Source organism: Artibeus jamaicensis, unplaced genomic scaffold, assembly GCF_021234435.1.
Source record: "Artibeus jamaicensis isolate MK-2021 breed Jamaican fruit bat unplaced genomic scaffold, CSHL_Jam_final contig_519, whole genome shotgun sequence".
Classification (NCBI taxonomy): domain Eukaryota; kingdom Metazoa; phylum Chordata; class Mammalia; order Chiroptera; family Phyllostomidae; genus Artibeus; species Artibeus jamaicensis.
In genome coordinates this window covers 50,069,839-50,085,306 of record NW_026521871.1, presented here as the reverse complement: position 1 = coordinate 50,085,306, position 15,468 = coordinate 50,069,839, and the positions used below count along the sequence as shown (strand labels likewise).

Sequence of the window (15,468 nt, the reverse complement as noted above, 5' to 3'; positions counted from 1 at the left end):
CCCCGCTTTCTCAGTGACGACGAGGGGAGCTGCTGTAGACCCCTGCACACAGGTTCTCATGGGGACGCGTGGGTCTTCAGTTCACTTAGGCAAGCGCCCAAGAGCGTAACCGCTGGGCTGTAGGGCAAGGGCCTGGTTAACTTTATGAGGAGTTGCCGAACTGTCTTCCGAAGTGCTGTGCTGAGCCCGCCTTCCGGCAGCGGCCAGCAGGAGTCTCTGGTCCCGGCCAGCATCTTCCGTTAGCCCGTCCCACGGTGCTGCAGCTCTGCTGTGCGTCTCCCCGACGACCGTTGACACTGTGCCGTCCTGGGCGCATGTGCCGCCCACGAACCTTCTCTGTTCAAAACGTTCTGCCTCTTTAAAAAATGTGGTTGGGCATCTTTTGTTGGGTTTGAAGAGTTCCTTATGTGTTCTGGATAGAAGTCCTGTATCAGATACGTACTTTGCAGATATTTTCCTCCAGTCTGTGGCTTTTTTAATTCTCTTACCAGTATTTTTTAAAAGATTTTATTTATTTTCAGAGAGAGGGAAAGGGAGGAAGAAATAGAGGGAGAGAAGCATCAGAGTGTAAGAGAAACATCGATCGGTTGCCCCTCACAGGCGCTCAACCGGCGTCCAGGTCCATGACCCAGGCATATGCCCTGACTGGGAATCGAACCGGCGACTTTTCTCTCTGTGGGATGATGCTCAACCAAGTCATGCCGGTTGCAGCAAAAGAAAATATTTTTAAACAAGTATCCCACCATAATTACAGATTTGTCTGATCCTCACTTTGGTTGCTATAGGGATTGAAAAATACTTTTCACAATCTACTTATAATCAATATTTTACCGCTTTATTTTAATTGTAATATAGAAACCTTGCCCCTATAGGCTCCTTTACCCCCATGTATGTTTTTTTTAATATATATATTGTATCTATATCCATCAGCACTCCGTCAGACATTATGTGTTTTACTTTCCTCTCTGTTTCAGGTTTCCTGTACATTACAGCTGCATGTATCAGAACCTCATCAGACACAATAAGTTTTGCTTTTCTACCAACAAGCCTTATGTTAAGGAAGGAGAGTGTTCTGCTGTGTTGACCCAGATGTTTGCCGTTTCTCTCACTCTCCCTTCACGTCTAATGTCCCCGGTTCCCTCCTGGCTCCAGTTCCTCCCTCTCCGAAGAGCGTCCTTCAGCAGTTCTTCCGACCACTGCTGCCTCTGTTAGTCCTTCCTGTGGGAGTGTCTGTATTCCACCTTAACTTCTGAACGTTTTGGCCGGACATAGGCCTCTAGTTCAGTCACTCGTTCAGACATGTTCGCCACTCTCTCGGACCTCAGTGTGGTGAGAGACCCACCGTAACTCAAGTCTTTGTTCCTCGACAAGAGACGCATCGTTTCCTTTCCGTCTGCTCTCAAGAGCCTTCGTCTTCAAGTTTGACTGTGAAGTGTTCGGGGGTGGGCTCTGTGGGCATCTTGTTTGAAATTTGCTCAGCTTCTTGAATCTGTAGGTTTATTTCATCAGACCTGGAATAATGTTAGCTGCGATTTCTTCAAATACCCTGTCGTTCATTTGTGCCATTCTCTTGTTCTGGAACCCCAAGGACAAAACCTCGTGTTACTGTCCTGTCGGTCCCTGGGGCTCAGTCCCTTTGTGTGTTCAGTTTTCTTCTCTGTTGCTCAGATTGGATCACCTCTATGGATCTGTCCTCAAGTTCACTGTCTCTCCTCACTCCTCTGATGAGTCCGTTCAGTGTGCTTTTTAAAACTTCTTTGGCTATTTTTATTTCTAAACGTTTCATTCGGGCCCTGGCCAGGTGGCTCAGTTAGTTGAGCACTGTTGTATTCGCCAAGTTTGTGGGTTCGGTTCCCAGTCAGGACACAGATCTAGGTTGTGAGTTCCAGCCCCCAGCGGAACATGTGCAGGAGGTGGGGAGTGGCAACAGATTGATGTTTCTCTCTCACCCACTGTTTCTTTCTCTTTCTCTCCCTAAATCAGTTTTAAAACATCTTTCAAAATTTTTCATGTGGGCCCCAGGTGATGTGGCTCAGTGGGTTGGGTGTCATCTCGCAAACCAAAAGATCACTGGTTCGATTCCCAGTCAGGGCACAAGCCTGGGCCGTGGGCCAAGTACCCAGTTAGGGGCGTGTGAGGGGCAACCAACCAGTTGACATTTATTCACACATCAGTGTTCCTCCCCCTCTTTCTCCCTCCCTTCCCCTCTCTCTAAAATATTTTTTAAAAACTTTAAATAAAATTAAAAATTTCATTTGGCACTTTGTCTTCTATTTTTACATTCTATTTTATTTTAATATTTCTACTTTCATACTTTTCTATTTGTTTCAAAAGTGTTACATTTTAGTACTTATTTTAAGTGTTAATGATTGCTTGTTTTAGCATTTTTATAACACGTTAAAGTGTTCGTCAGGTAACTCCAACATCTGTGTCATTTTCTTATATATTGTCTTTTCTCATGTGAGTGTTTTTGTGGTTGTATGTCCAGCCTGTTGGGTCTTATCCAACTTGAAAGTATCACATTACGAGACACTGTGTCTTGTTGAAACTCAGAGAATATCGAGACTTCTATCTTAGCGGTTGATTAGGTCCAGGCTGCAGCTTGGAATTGTGATCTCGCGTCAGGTCAGGTTGAAAGCGTCCACAGCGCTGCTGGGATCTGCCATGTGTGTCCATCCTCTGGGGGTCGGTCTGGGGTCAGGGCAGAGGTTCGCCAGCCCCGGCCTCCGAGCTTTGGGTGTGCTGCTTGGGTACGTTCCATGCAAGCCCGGGGTTCAGATACAGTTTTAGGGGGCTGCTTTCTCAAGCTCTTCCTGATTCATTGTCTTCCCAACACTTTCTGCTTCCCTGGAACTCCCGCTTTCTGTCTGGCTGTAAACTGCTTGCTCCCAAAACTGTCATGTCTGGGCCGGAGAGAGAAAGAGTTTGGGCTGCAGTCATCACAGCCACCTGGGGTTTGGAGCAGACAGAAGCGAGGAAAAGGTAGGGAAGTTCCTAGGGGGTTTCTTCTGTTCTGAACTTTTGGGGTTCCCTTTCCCACTCCTCACGCCTGGCTTTGCCGGGAGGCCTCTCTGCCGCCCACAGCACTCTCGCTGCCGGGGCTTGCATTCCTTGGGTTCAGCCGGGCTATCCCGGAAGGAAAGAAGCGGTAAATTCTCTACCACGTTGGTGGAGGGGCTTTGAAGTCAGCGTCCCTCCCCAGGCTGCCTGTTGCCCTTGGCCCTTGGCCCTCAAAGTGCCGTGTGCTGTGTGTTCTGTTCAGGTTTTATGGTTGCAGTCAGAGGCAGAGAAAGGGGGGCATGTATTTTCTTGTGCTTACCCAGAACTCAAGCCTCTGATTGATACTATTTAAATAGGTTATTTTCTAATTAACTCATCTTTGTATGCAGGAAAACAGTTGGTATTAATAAGAGTTCCGTGAAATGGCCAAACATAGTTTTCAATCAATTCCTTTGACTTTGTCTGCGCCTACGCTTATGTCAGTTTCACAGGGTGCTGTTTTGGTCCCTTCCTTTGATCACGTAATTCTCGCTCTCTTTTCTATTTGCACCTTCTAACCAGCCTTGGGAGTGAACGCAGTCTTGCTATTTCTTTGCAGCCCGTGGGGTGACATTTCTGGAGCACAGCCTCTGGTAGGGCCGGTCAGGTCCGTGGGTCTGGGTGTAGCTCAACGGACCTGTATGAGGAACTGTTTTGAGCAAAACCAGGTGGGAATCCTTGGTGAAGAGCCCTCCCATATAAGGTTGTGCTTACTTGGGCCATAACTGAGCTGAAGTTGACATTTGGAGACAGCAGTCTCTGAAACTCACTCAGTTGGGTGTGATTTCAGAACAAATTTTCACGTAGCTCTTCAAAGGTGCAGATCTTTGCAGAAAGCACAGCTGATGCAACCGAGCGGGAAGTGGGGCCGTGAGGTGCACATTCAGAGTTCATGCAGAAGTTTAACTGGCCCTGTGACCTTTCTGTCACTGTCATTAAGGAGTGTCCAGCCTCCTCTTGGGAGCTGGGGTGTGGGTAATCCAGCCTTGGTTGCTGTGAGCAAGTGGAAGGAACAGTTTTTTAAAAAATTTATTCACTTATTTTTAGAGAGGGAAGGGAGGGAGAAAGAGAGGGAGAGAAATATCAATGTGTGTTTGCTTCTTACGTACCTGCAACCCAGTCATGTGCCCTGCCTGGGAATCGAACTAGTGACCCTTTGATTCCCAGGCAGGTGCTCAGTCCGCTGAGTCACACCTTCCAGGGCAGAAGGAACACTTTGGAGTAATGGGATCAATTGAGGCCATCCTGGGTCCAGGCTCCTGGTGGGAATAGGCACAGTCCCCCTGGGTTGTGCTGTGAGGTCCCCTCCATCTCACGAAGCCCCCACTACCTCACCTATAAAGCACACTGCACACTGACCTTGCCAGGTGAGGCTGTGGGAAAAAGTGAGAAAGTGCACAGGAGACTGCAGAACCTTCTGGAAGTTAGGTGCCACAGAAGCATTTATTGCAAAATATTTTTAAAATAAGCATCAGAGATGAAAAATAAAAACAGGACACGAGTGGTGAGTTCAGAGGAGCAGGTTTGATCCTAGAATCCAGGTTCGTTCCTGAATTAGCAGATCCTTGGGAGCCGGGCTGGGCTGGTACCCACCGCATCCCTTCGGCCGAGTTTCTGGTTCTGCCCGCGGTGCTGCAGAGTCCGGCCGTCCGTGTGTTCTTCCTGTTCCCCTCAGGGTCAGCAGGGGCGACCTGTTTGGCTACTGTCACCGGGTACCTGCCATCATGATTCTTCCACCCATATGAGGGGTTGAGTTGGGCTCCGAGCCCCAAGGACACAGGGACCTGGTAGTGACCATGGGAAGGTCACTCACTGGCAATTGGCTCTAACTTGAAAGTTTAGACTGGCAGGACACAAACCCTCCGAGGATCCACGGGAGACGCCCCACCCTGCTGGCACGTCCCCAGGTGGCTCCCTTGTCCTCACCCTGTCCGCCCTGTCCCCATGGTCAGCTACCTGCTGTGGGGTGGGGCTGGGGCATGCTCCCCAAGGCCCCAGGTAGCCCGGACTCAGGGCGCCCATCCAATGCGATAAGCCAGGGACGAGCCAGCCAACGAGTCCCCGTCCCCTCGCTTACAGATCACCGCCAGCGAGAAGCACCTGGAGAGCCTCAGGAACGCCGGGAGCCTCCTGCGGGCTCTGGAGCTGCTGGCCCGGGCGGGCAGGTGAGTAAGGCCAGTGCAGCCTACGGGCCTCAGCCACACTCTCACTCATTCTGTCCTCTCCTCCTGTCCCCCCACCCCCCTTCCATCTACACACCAGGGACCACCCTGCCATCCCTCCCAGCTTGGGGAGCATGCTCTGTGGTTCCACCCCTTGGGGTCTCCAGTGTGCAGATGAGGGGCTTCAAAAGGAGGGAGAACAACAGAATTTCTTAGCCCTGTAGGGGGGGGGCAATATTCCCATCCCTAGGGGCTAGAGAGGAGGAGGGGATGCATTGTGACCAGGTGGGAGGGGATGCAGGCAGGAGACGTGAAGGGCTTCATGAGGAAGGCGGTACCCAGCCTGTGCACAGATGCCCCCTCAGCAGCCGGGGCCAGAGGTGTCATTACCGCCACCTTGCAGAGGGTCAGGACGCTCAGCAAGGGCTGGGGTCACAGCTGGTGGCTCAGCCTGCCCTGCCTCACCGGGCTGCCTTCCTCGGCCAGGTCCTCAGAGGGAAAACTCGGAACCTGCAGAGCAGACTGCATGGCACTCAGCCTCCCAGTCCTCGGCTGTAGAGTGTAGAACACTCCAGAACCAAGGTGCACAGACCAGGGCAGCACTGTCACCCAGGAGTGGTTATCACACTCTGAAGGTGGGCGCTGGCATCCATGCAGAGAGGGCTCGTCCACAGCCACAGGCACCCCTGCGTCCCCAAATTTGAGAGGTGGCAGCTGGTGGGGAGGAGGTAGAGCTCATCGTCTTTAGTCTACTTATTAGTGCCAGGTGACCAGAGGCAAACCGCAGGGGACAGAGAAAGCCGTTCCCAGGTGTCCCCGCTTCCATCAGCTGGTGCAGATGGCTCACTGCATGTGACCACCGCAGCCCGGTGTAGGGGGTGGGGACAGGTTTGACTAGAGACTCAGTGGAGGTGGTAACCCCTCCTCTCTCAGACCACTGTTCCCAGAGCTGGGGGAGGTGGCCAGTTCGTGGTGGCCACAGTCCAGAGCCCCGGCTGCTGTCCTGACCCCACCCTGGGCAGAAGACCCATCCCCCAAGGGGTGCCTAGCCTCCACCGAGCCTGCAACACCTGGAGGGGGCCTGTCGCGTCCTGGGGGTTTTCAGAACCACAGGGTTCTGTGTTGTCGGCCCCCAGGTGTTTGGGGATGGATATTAGTTCATTTGAAGAGAAATCATTGGAGGTGGAGGGAGGCACTGCTGAGCAGCTGAGTCTGTGGTGCAGGGGGAGCCCCCATCCTTTTCCACTTAATGCTGGGTTGGGTGGGGGATGGGGACACCACCTCGGGGCCTGCTCATCCCCTTTCTTCTTCAGGTTAGACCAAAGCAGGTTCTTATCAGGACAGGCTCTGACGGGAAGGGTCCTCCTCACTCCGCTCAGCCCCAAGGTGGAAGGTGGGACAGCGACCCCTGGGCTGCGCCACAGCCCCTCTGCTGGGCTGCTTGTGAGGGGCACAGGAAGGCCGTCCCCAGGGGTCCTGCCTCGGGCAGTCAGCCTGTGCAGCCGGCCTTGTGCCCCCGAGGAGTTAGTGGGTGGTTCCAGCTCTTCCTCTCCAGCTGGCCCTGGGGCCATGAGGCCGTGGGGGCCTCCTCACCTGGCAAGGCCTTCACCTGCCTTTGGCCAAAGCCCGTGCATCCCCATGAGGCACCGGCTTGGGGGAGCTGGGCCCACACCTGGACCGAACATGTTAAACAAGGCGCAGCCGGCGGCCTCCCCCGCACCCCGCACCCAGCACCCTAGCTGCTAGCGTGTCTTGTGTTGGGTGGGAGACTGCCTGCCACCACGAAGCTCGTGAAGGCTCTGTCCGGGTGGTCGAGGACAAGATGGTTTGCCAGTGCTGACCGAGAATGAGCAGTGCCCTTTGCGTCACCGGGCCTTCCAAGGTGGCCGGGGTAGGCCACCCGACTCCCCCAGACCAGCCTGGAGTCAGCGTGCGCCCCCGTTCCTGGGGACCGCTGGTGCGCAGCGCGGGAGTGGGTCTCCATCCCGACAGCAGCCCTGTCCTGCTGCGCCCCCCTTTACACAGCACCTCGCCCCTGGTTAGCAGACAGCAGCTCTATTTCTGTGCAGTCAGGGCTGCACCTCGAGCTAATTTTGTACTCAAGGGCACACTGCTGCGTGTCACTCTTTTCTTTGCTGGCAGAGCCCAGGTTTAAATGGCTCAATTTGCTCTAGTAACAAAGTTTCCATTTTAAGCTCCTAATTGCACATCCACACCTATGAGAACAAGAAACCCAAAGCTCCGGGCTGATTGGCCAAATGGTGACGTGTAACAAGAGTCAGCGCGTGGAGTGGGTCTGGGATCCATGGCACTTGGTCAGTTAGTCAGCTGCAGGCAGGCGCTGGAGGGCCCGGCAGAGCAGGGTCTGGCTGCTGTTTACCTGACTTCCTCACAGCTTAGCGTCACACACCTGGCCAAGGGGGTCCAGCTCTTGAGAGGTGGAGGGCCAGAGCCCGTCCCGCTTGGGGATGCTGGCAGGGCCAGCTCTGGGCCCACTGGGGCTGCGGGCTTCTCCCCCGAAGCCTGGGAAGTTTCTGCTTCTCGCCACGCTGCAGGGGGGCGACCCTGGGAAGCAGGGGGTCTATCAGATGCCAACCCCTCTGACAGAGGCGGCACCTGACCCGGCTTTGCTTTCTCTCGCAGTTCGCCCGCTGACGGTGCCGTAGCCGCCTTGGCCCTGGAGATCCTCCAGGCCGTTGGACACTAGGCAGGAAGGCACGGAACGCAAGCCCACCCTGGGACTCCGGCCCACGGCGACACAGGCCAGGTCAGCGCCCAAACACATTCGCCACCCACAGGTGTATTTGGACCTAATAAAGTCAGCTGGTTCCAGAACCTTCTGGCTGAGGTGCTCTCACTAACTCGGGGCCCTAGAAACCCAACATGGGACAGAGCTCCTCGGTTCTGGGGGACACACTGGGAACCCCAGGTTTGCAAGCTGTTCTCCGGTCCTCTCCCTCTGTGACGGCTGCTGGCCCCCCTTCAGTGGCCACTGCCTGCCCCAGAGAGGGGAGAAGCCGCCTTCCCCAGTCTGCCCTGCTCCCCACCTGTCCTCGCACAACTCCACGGCCAGCCTTTGGGAGGTTCAGCCTCTTGCCTCCCACCACCTTTACCTGAATGGCTTTTCTTCAGATCAGGGATAAACTGGTTCCAAGAACCCACTAACTGGCACAGGTAGCTAAGAGTTTGCCCAAAAAAGCACAAACGCCCCAAGGACACTGGCTTCCTCCAAGGTCTGCCCGTCTCAATGGGTAGATGGAATCAAGGTGGACTCACTCCCCATCACCCCTGTATCCCTGACACCTATTCAGCTTCCTCCGATGTCCCCTCAGTATGTGCCCCTAGAGCCTTCCCGTGAGTGGGACCCATGAGAATATTTGGTAGACAATGCAGAGGTATTGGACGATGTACTGAGGAACCTGGACCGGCCAGTAGTTTGGGTCATGGACAGCTCAGACCAGGCCAGCAAGGTGAGGCTGTCCCTTGTCTCTGGGGCCTTGGTGTCCCCATCTGCAGGGGGAAAGGCCTCGGCCAACTCAGTAGCCATCAGCCCTCTGCCCGCCGTGGGTTGTGCTTCTCAGACTTGCCCCTATTGAACACTGCCCCAACCCTAGACGGGACTGTCCCATGCAGAATGGGTGGGATAGGCGAAAGTGGCGGCCACACGGGCATGCAGGAACCCATCTGTGGCATCACGGGAAGCTGTCTTGCTATCACCAAGAGCCCCACTTGGCCAGTGATCTGGGTTGCTTGCCAAATCCCATTGGACTTTATAGTGAAAACAGCAGCTTGGTGCGCAACTCTATGGAAGGCATGTGTGTCAGTTTCTTTATTTAACCCCCTCCCCTCCCAACCCCCAAAGCAGGCAGATTTCTGGGCTTCATCTCAGGGAAGAGAAAGTTGAGGCTTGGCCAGTCCACTTGCTTGGCCGACCTGAGCACCGACTCCACAGCCCCGTGAGTCCCCCAGTGGGGTATCCAGAGCTGGAGCTGTAAATAGTTGAGGTGTAAGACGGTGACCCACCTGGCCAGCAGGCAGCTTCATTTGATTCTGCACAGCCTACTTACTGCCCACAGCGAGGCCACCGCGTGTCACGTCCTGCGGGGCTGTGCACCCATGTGGCCCCGGCCTGGCCGGATCTGCTTGTGCTCCTCGGGGGTTGGGAGGGTGGTTAGCTGATGAGGCAGCCCGAGGTCTGCTTTCTCCCAGAAAAGGTCCCTGGCGTCCTCGGCGAAGGTATCCCGGAGCATTGGGAGATTTCCCCTTACCACCGAGCAGGGAGCGTCTTTGGTGTTGAAAGTACAACAGGTGGGCCTGAACGTCCCCAAGCCTCTTTGCTGAGCTGTTCCTGGCCTGAAGCCCCACAACCCTGCGTGTTTGAGGAGGCCAGAGTGGGCGAGGGGCAAAGAAATGAAGGCCCCAGGCAGGGCTACTGCCCTGCCAAGGGGGCTCAGCCCAGGGTGCCAGGACACTAAAGCTTGCCCATGCCAGGCCTTGAGCCTTGCCATGGGCCACATCCTCCCAGGACCCCTTCTGTCATTTCCACAAGCACACCACACACAGAGCTCTGTGTGCTGGGAGCGGCAGCTCTGGTGTGCTGGGCTGGAGGTGGGGGCTGAGGGTGGCCCACTCTCTCGCAGTTGGCTTCCCAGGCAGCTCCAGCTCTGAGGAAAGAGCTGGCCCCTAGTGTCCGTCAGAGCTCAGGCTTCTGACAGTGGTAAGGGGTCCAGACTGAGGCCCTTCCCACCTGGCCCCTCTGAGCTTCGGCTGTTTGCTCTCCAATTGGCTGAGCCTCCCAGGGATGTGCATGGTGTCCCTGAAGCTGAAGTTGGAAGGCAGAGGCAGCAGCCAAGAGCACTGGGGGGGCAGGATAGTGGAGGGTCACTTCCTTTCCCTCCACTCACAACAGGCCCAAAGCCTCAGGACCTTGCCATGACTTCCAGCCTGAAAGGTAGGTGCCCAGTGAGCTGTCCCTGTGAAGGACAATTTTGGTGACTGACTGGCTGGCTACAGGTGGTCTGAGGGGAACTGACTTGTCGGGCAAGAAGGAGGTGGGTCTGCTTGATGCAGCAACAGCACATGTTGTCTGGGGGGCCTTTGTCCCTGGCCAGCTCCTGACGTTTCCCTCTTCACCAAGCAGTTCCCAGGCCAACTGTGAACGCACAGCAGACTGCAACCTGTGGTGGCTCAGGCTTTTGCCCCAGGGGAGTCACAGGAGAAGAACCCGGTCTCTTCAGCCTCCACTTGAGGCCAAGCCCCCCCCACCCCCAGCTGCAGCAAAGTAGGATGTAGACATGAATCCCTGGTACATGGATGGACACGCAGGGGTTCAGGTAGGAGGCCCATCAGCCTCAAGCTTCAGTGGGGCGGAGGAGGAGGGAAGTGTGGGAGCAAAGAGCAGGAAGCCACAGTCTGGAACTAGGTCGGGGAGACGGGGGTGTGCTGGTGGGACCTGGAAGGCTGGAGGCTGCTGTGGAGGTGGTCGGGGAGGCCTACTGCCCCCTCAAGCTCCTTGTGGTTGGGGTGGGGGAAAGGGTGGACACTACACAGATCTCCCAGTAGGCGTGGCCAGAGAGAAAGCTCTGCCTTCTCAGCCCCACCCACACCTGTATGCTTTTGGGAGTGATTTACTCAGGCACCTGCAGGAAAGGCAGCTGGCTCCACTCTCACCTGCTAGAACAAAGTGACTGCAGTGCACCGACTCAGCTCTTTGCTTATTAAACCAAACAGCATAACTGAGATCTTGTTTTTACTACGGTAACCAAAACAAGAATTAAAAGCTTATCTATCTCAAGATCTTTCACTGCCAAAGCCTCCTGTCTGAACATCTATTTCACTGTGAAGGAGCTTAGTTCCTCCCCGCCCCCCAGGGAGGGGGTGGAGGGAGTCACTACTGAGGAATCCAATGTCCTTTGCTCCTCCATCCCCAGGTCACCACCTTCCTGATTTTTGTAGTAATCTAGTCACTTCCTTGCTTTTCAGTTTCACCATCCATCATTTCCTTAAAATAGTTTGCCCTTTTCTGGATCAATGAAGCCCTACAGTGTGCATTTATGACTTCCTTCTGTGTACTACTGTGTAAAGCTATCGTTTCTGACCCCTACAGACTGCAAAGGAGAAGTCATTAATACTGACATTGCTTTTATTTAAAATGGTTAGTTTGCTGGTCACAGATTTTTTTGCATTAATTTGAATTTTATCTTGTAAACCAGAAGTAGCCCTCCCTAAGCACAAAACTCTCTAAAGGCTGAAACACAAGCCTCCACCGGTCTGCTGACTCCGCCCTCAGGGAGGAGGCCTGTCCGGCCTCCCACCTGGATGACAGGCTCCCCTGGCTGCCACCGCGGAAGAGGCCCATTCTGGGTCTGGTTCTGTGCAGATAAAGATCTACGGTTAAACCATTTTAATTACCAGTTCAAAGTGGAGCTGAAGGAATCCCCTTTCCAAATGAGTCACACTTGCGTGAAGATGCTTCAGGTCCTAACCCAGGTAGATCATTCTTCATTACTGCCTTAATGTACTAAGTTTGGGGTGGGTTTTCTATTTGGCTTTCAGTTTTGCTATGTAGCCTGAAGACTTAAGATGCCTTTACCTATGGCAGCCTGAGGTCACGTGGGTAAGAGTAAAACCTGAGCACAGCAGGAGGCCAGGCCTAAGGAGTCCTTCAGGTGGAGACAAAAACGTCTCTCCCTCTTGTACAAGCTCAGAATCAGTGTTCGTGGCTGAAACAATTTCTGGTGCCATTTAGTCCAGGGGCAAGAGCCAGAGAAAATCGGCTAACAATCCCATCTGAAGGTAAGGCTCTGTTATTTACAGCTCACCAGGTAGGTGAACATGCTAACTACCTTCCCGCTCCACTTACTAATAAGGAAAATAAGGTGACACAATCCAATGAATTAAAAGTTTAATTCGGAACCATTTTTTCTAACTGCATTTTCTCTTGAAGCATCGTATCACAGCAGGTCACAACAACTTTGGGATAAAAGGCAGCTGGTCAACTGTCCAGAACAAGGCTCCAAGGAACACCTCTTACTGATTCACCCCACCCACATGTCCCAAATAGAGTTTTCAATCAAAACATGAAATAGATCCACCTGCTTATTTTAAGCATATTAAAAAGGAAACTAATCGGACCATTTCTATTTGTCTATTTTATACAAAAGGGCTACACAATGTTACACTTTATTCAGATTACAATTAGAGTGATTATGAATTAGTGTTCTACACCATTACTCAATTCTTAAAAATTAGAAATTGCTGTAGCAGTATTCACTATAACTTAACACTACAAGACTTAAAAAACTAACAGTTACTGCAAAAAAAATTAAAGAGCTACTTCAAAGCAAGCAAAGTCAGTACCATTACAGATATTAAAAAAAATTTTTAACAAGCAAGGCTAGAGTTTGATAAATTCCATCTTGTGATCCATTCTTGTGCATTCTTCACTTCTTGAGTCACTCCCAAAATCCATTTGTATTGTTACTCCTCGACCAAAAAGGACCAGAACAAAAAGTTTACTTCAATTGTTCCCATAGGAAACTCAACTTGGTTAGTGTGTCAGGCACTTTCTGAGATACCAGCCCACCCCTCGAGCCCTCTCAGCAACTCTACAGGCCAATCACAATGCAAGTTCAGACAATACAGCTGTGTAAAGAGAGAAAGGCTGCTATTAATGTTTAAAACAGCAAATGTTATTCGTTTGAGTATTCAGTTGCAAAAGCTGTGGCAAAAAACATTAAAAGTTAATAACTTCCACACATGACAACGTGACAACCAGAAATCTGAGAACATTTAAATGTTCTAAGACATCTCCTTTCAAAGTACAGATCTGTTTTCGTGGCAGATTTACAAATAGGCCTAAGCCACTCCCACCCTACCAACCAAGTCTTTCTGAAGTTCTGTAGGCAGAGTAAAAGTATTTTACCCAAACTGGCTTTTTAAACTTCTTACCTAAAGGATGATTTACAGGTCAGTATCAAACCAGGCCAGCTGATTGCTGTCCCCTGGAGGCAGCCCATCCATGAGGTCCTGGGCGTGCCCCAGATCTGGCAGCCCGTCAACTGGATAGTCAGCACCAGGGTGGTGGCCACCCATCTCGTGCTCCATCATGGGGTCCATACCCAAGGCATCCTGGCCATACCCACCGGAGTGAAAAGAACGATAGCTGGGATCTAGAAGGGTCAGGGTAGAGATGAGATGGGCCAGCAGGGGAGAGGAGAAGGAGAAAGACAAAGTTAACACTGAGGTTGGGGCACTGAATGACGCGTACTTGTCAGAAAGCACTGCTTTCTAGCCTCTCCAACTTCTAACCTTCTTCAGCCAAGTAATTTCCCAAGGCCAGGCCACCCATGAGGCTACAAAAATGTTTCCACAAAATACAGACATGCAGATTCTAGTCACACCCTCGGTTTACCCTGAACACTCTGCATATACCCAGGCAGAGACCAAGTTCCTCAGGACAAACAGGAGCAACCTCTTGTGTATGACCACTCAAGCATCACGAAGGCAGAGGCAGGCCCTAGCTGGGGTGGCCCAGTGGCTTGGGCATTGTCCTGCAAACCTAAGGGCCACCAGTTCGATTCCCAGACAGGGCATATGCCTGGGTTGCAGATTTGGCCCCCAGTTGGGGCACATACACAAGGCAACCAACTGATGTTTCTCCCTCACATCGATGTTTCTCTCTCTCTCCCTCCTCCTCCTTCTAAAAATAAAAATATTTTTACAAACGTCATGGGTAGGAGATGTAGGCAGTAACAGGAAGTCTAGCAGATTAATCTGGCTGTTGGAAAGTCTAGGTGACAGCCACAGAAATACTGAGAAAAAACTTTTTTACCGAAACATTTACATGTCTCACCTTAAGAGCTGACATCTGTATGTCTGTCCAGGTAAGAAGCTCTGGGCTTTGGAGGGTCACTCCATGACCCATCTCCACTACATTACCAAGATTTCAGCTAGTTTTTCAGAGAACCTTGATAATACAACTATGTAAATGCCCACCCCAGATATGACTTGGGAATATAAGCTTCCCAAACTCTCACTTCCTGGGTGGGTTGTAGACCCAGGTATTGTGGCTTCTCTGGCAGAAAAAAATAAATAAATAAAAAGCCAGGTGACTTGTAACATCCTGTGGTCTGCTCATGTGTGGCTCAGAATTCCCTGTGCTCCATTCAAGATACTGTTGCTGACTCTGGAACTTGAGAACTGACTTTAATTGCTGCCACTACTTTCTAGACAAGCAAAGTAGCTCTTCTGATAAAGCTCTGGATCTAGAGTTAATGGAGAAATATGAGACACATACCATCCTGGCGATATCCAAGTGGCTCTCCCTGGGCGCCAATATCAAGTCCAAGATCAGCAGTCTACATAAACAGGTACAAGGCAAGGAAACAAAGTGAAAATTCCCAACATAAAGTACACTCTGCCAACCATCACTGAGATACTCCATACAGATTTACTTCAAAATCCGAAAGTATAGACACATACTTGAAACTCCACCCTCACAGGCTGAGCACTGGTCACTAGGAGACATATGTTCTTCCACTGAGGCAGGATTTTAAAAATCCACTAAAGTATCCTTTTAATGAGTATGTATTACTTCTCTGTGTCAGGCCCTGTTCTAGGTACTGGAGATGTGACAGTGCTCAAAATAGACGGAGTCCCACCTCCTGCACCTGCCGACAACAGGCCCGGCGGGGAAGGATTTTTAGCCTACACAGAGATTGTAATTCACTGTTGAGGAAGGGGGCAGGTGGGGAAGTTCAGAGCTCAATTCGAACATATTAAGACTGCCTGTTCAAAACCCAACTAACACATTACTCACTATTGGGCCCTTTTCCCCCCAACTAACTATATATGTAGGCTTTAGGTAAAACACGTTGTATATTGCTATGTACCGTAATTAAATGGTCAAATGTTTCAGTGAGTAACTCTGTACTGAGGAAAAATACAAAAATTTATAGAAATTCAAGTAGAGAACTTGGAAAAACATTCATCTGAACTAGCAAGAGGGGCAGAGATGCGTGATGGCAAGGCAGCGGACCCCAGGGTCCCACATTCATGTGCAGACAAGCGGGGGGGGGGGGAGACACAACTGGGGAGCAACCCAGGGCTCCAGCATAGAAAAATAAAGCCTCAAAATCTCCAGCTTTATAAAATCTGTGAGGGTCCCAGCCTCGCAGTCGAGTTCGCTGGAGAGACCCATGCATGGGGTCCTAAAACATACACAAACCCACCCACCAAGGAATTAGCACCAGAAGGGCCCAATTTG

General features: G+C 51.9%; 2 protein-coding genes across 8 annotated transcripts in view; one reads left to right on the top strand and one right to left on the bottom strand.

The window, feature by feature from the left end:
- The window catches only part of ULK4 (unc-51 like kinase 4), a 316,223-nt gene extending 308,194 nt beyond the window's left edge, over window positions 1–8,029 (top strand). For all 5 annotated transcript variants that reach the window (XM_053669534.1, XM_037148358.2, XM_053669531.1 and 2 more), the window contains 2 exons: window positions 5,119–5,204; window positions 7,845–8,029. In XM_053669534.1, the coding sequence (XP_053525509.1) occupies window positions 5,119–5,204; window positions 7,845–7,908 (150 nt within the window). In that variant the 3' untranslated portion in view covers window positions 7,909–8,029. The remainder of the gene's footprint in view (window positions 1–5,118; window positions 5,205–7,844) is intronic.
- A 4,059-nt stretch (window positions 8,030–12,088) lies between these two features.
- The window catches only part of CTNNB1 (catenin beta 1), a 37,498-nt gene continuing 34,118 nt past the window's right edge, over window positions 12,089–15,468 (bottom strand). Inside the window, exons 14-16 of one of the 3 annotated variants that reach the window (XM_037148226.2) lie at window positions 14,500–14,560; window positions 13,152–13,372; window positions 12,089–12,845 (exon numbers count right to left, since the gene is read on the bottom strand). In XM_037148226.2, coding sequence (XP_037004121.1) covers window positions 13,164–13,372; window positions 14,500–14,560 — 270 coding nt within the window. In that variant the 3' untranslated portion in view covers window positions 12,089–12,845; window positions 13,152–13,163. Of the gene's footprint in view, window positions 13,373–14,499; window positions 14,561–15,468 lie in introns of all 3 variants that reach the window. The other 2 variants (XM_037148227.2, XM_037148225.2) reach the window with 2 other exon arrangements.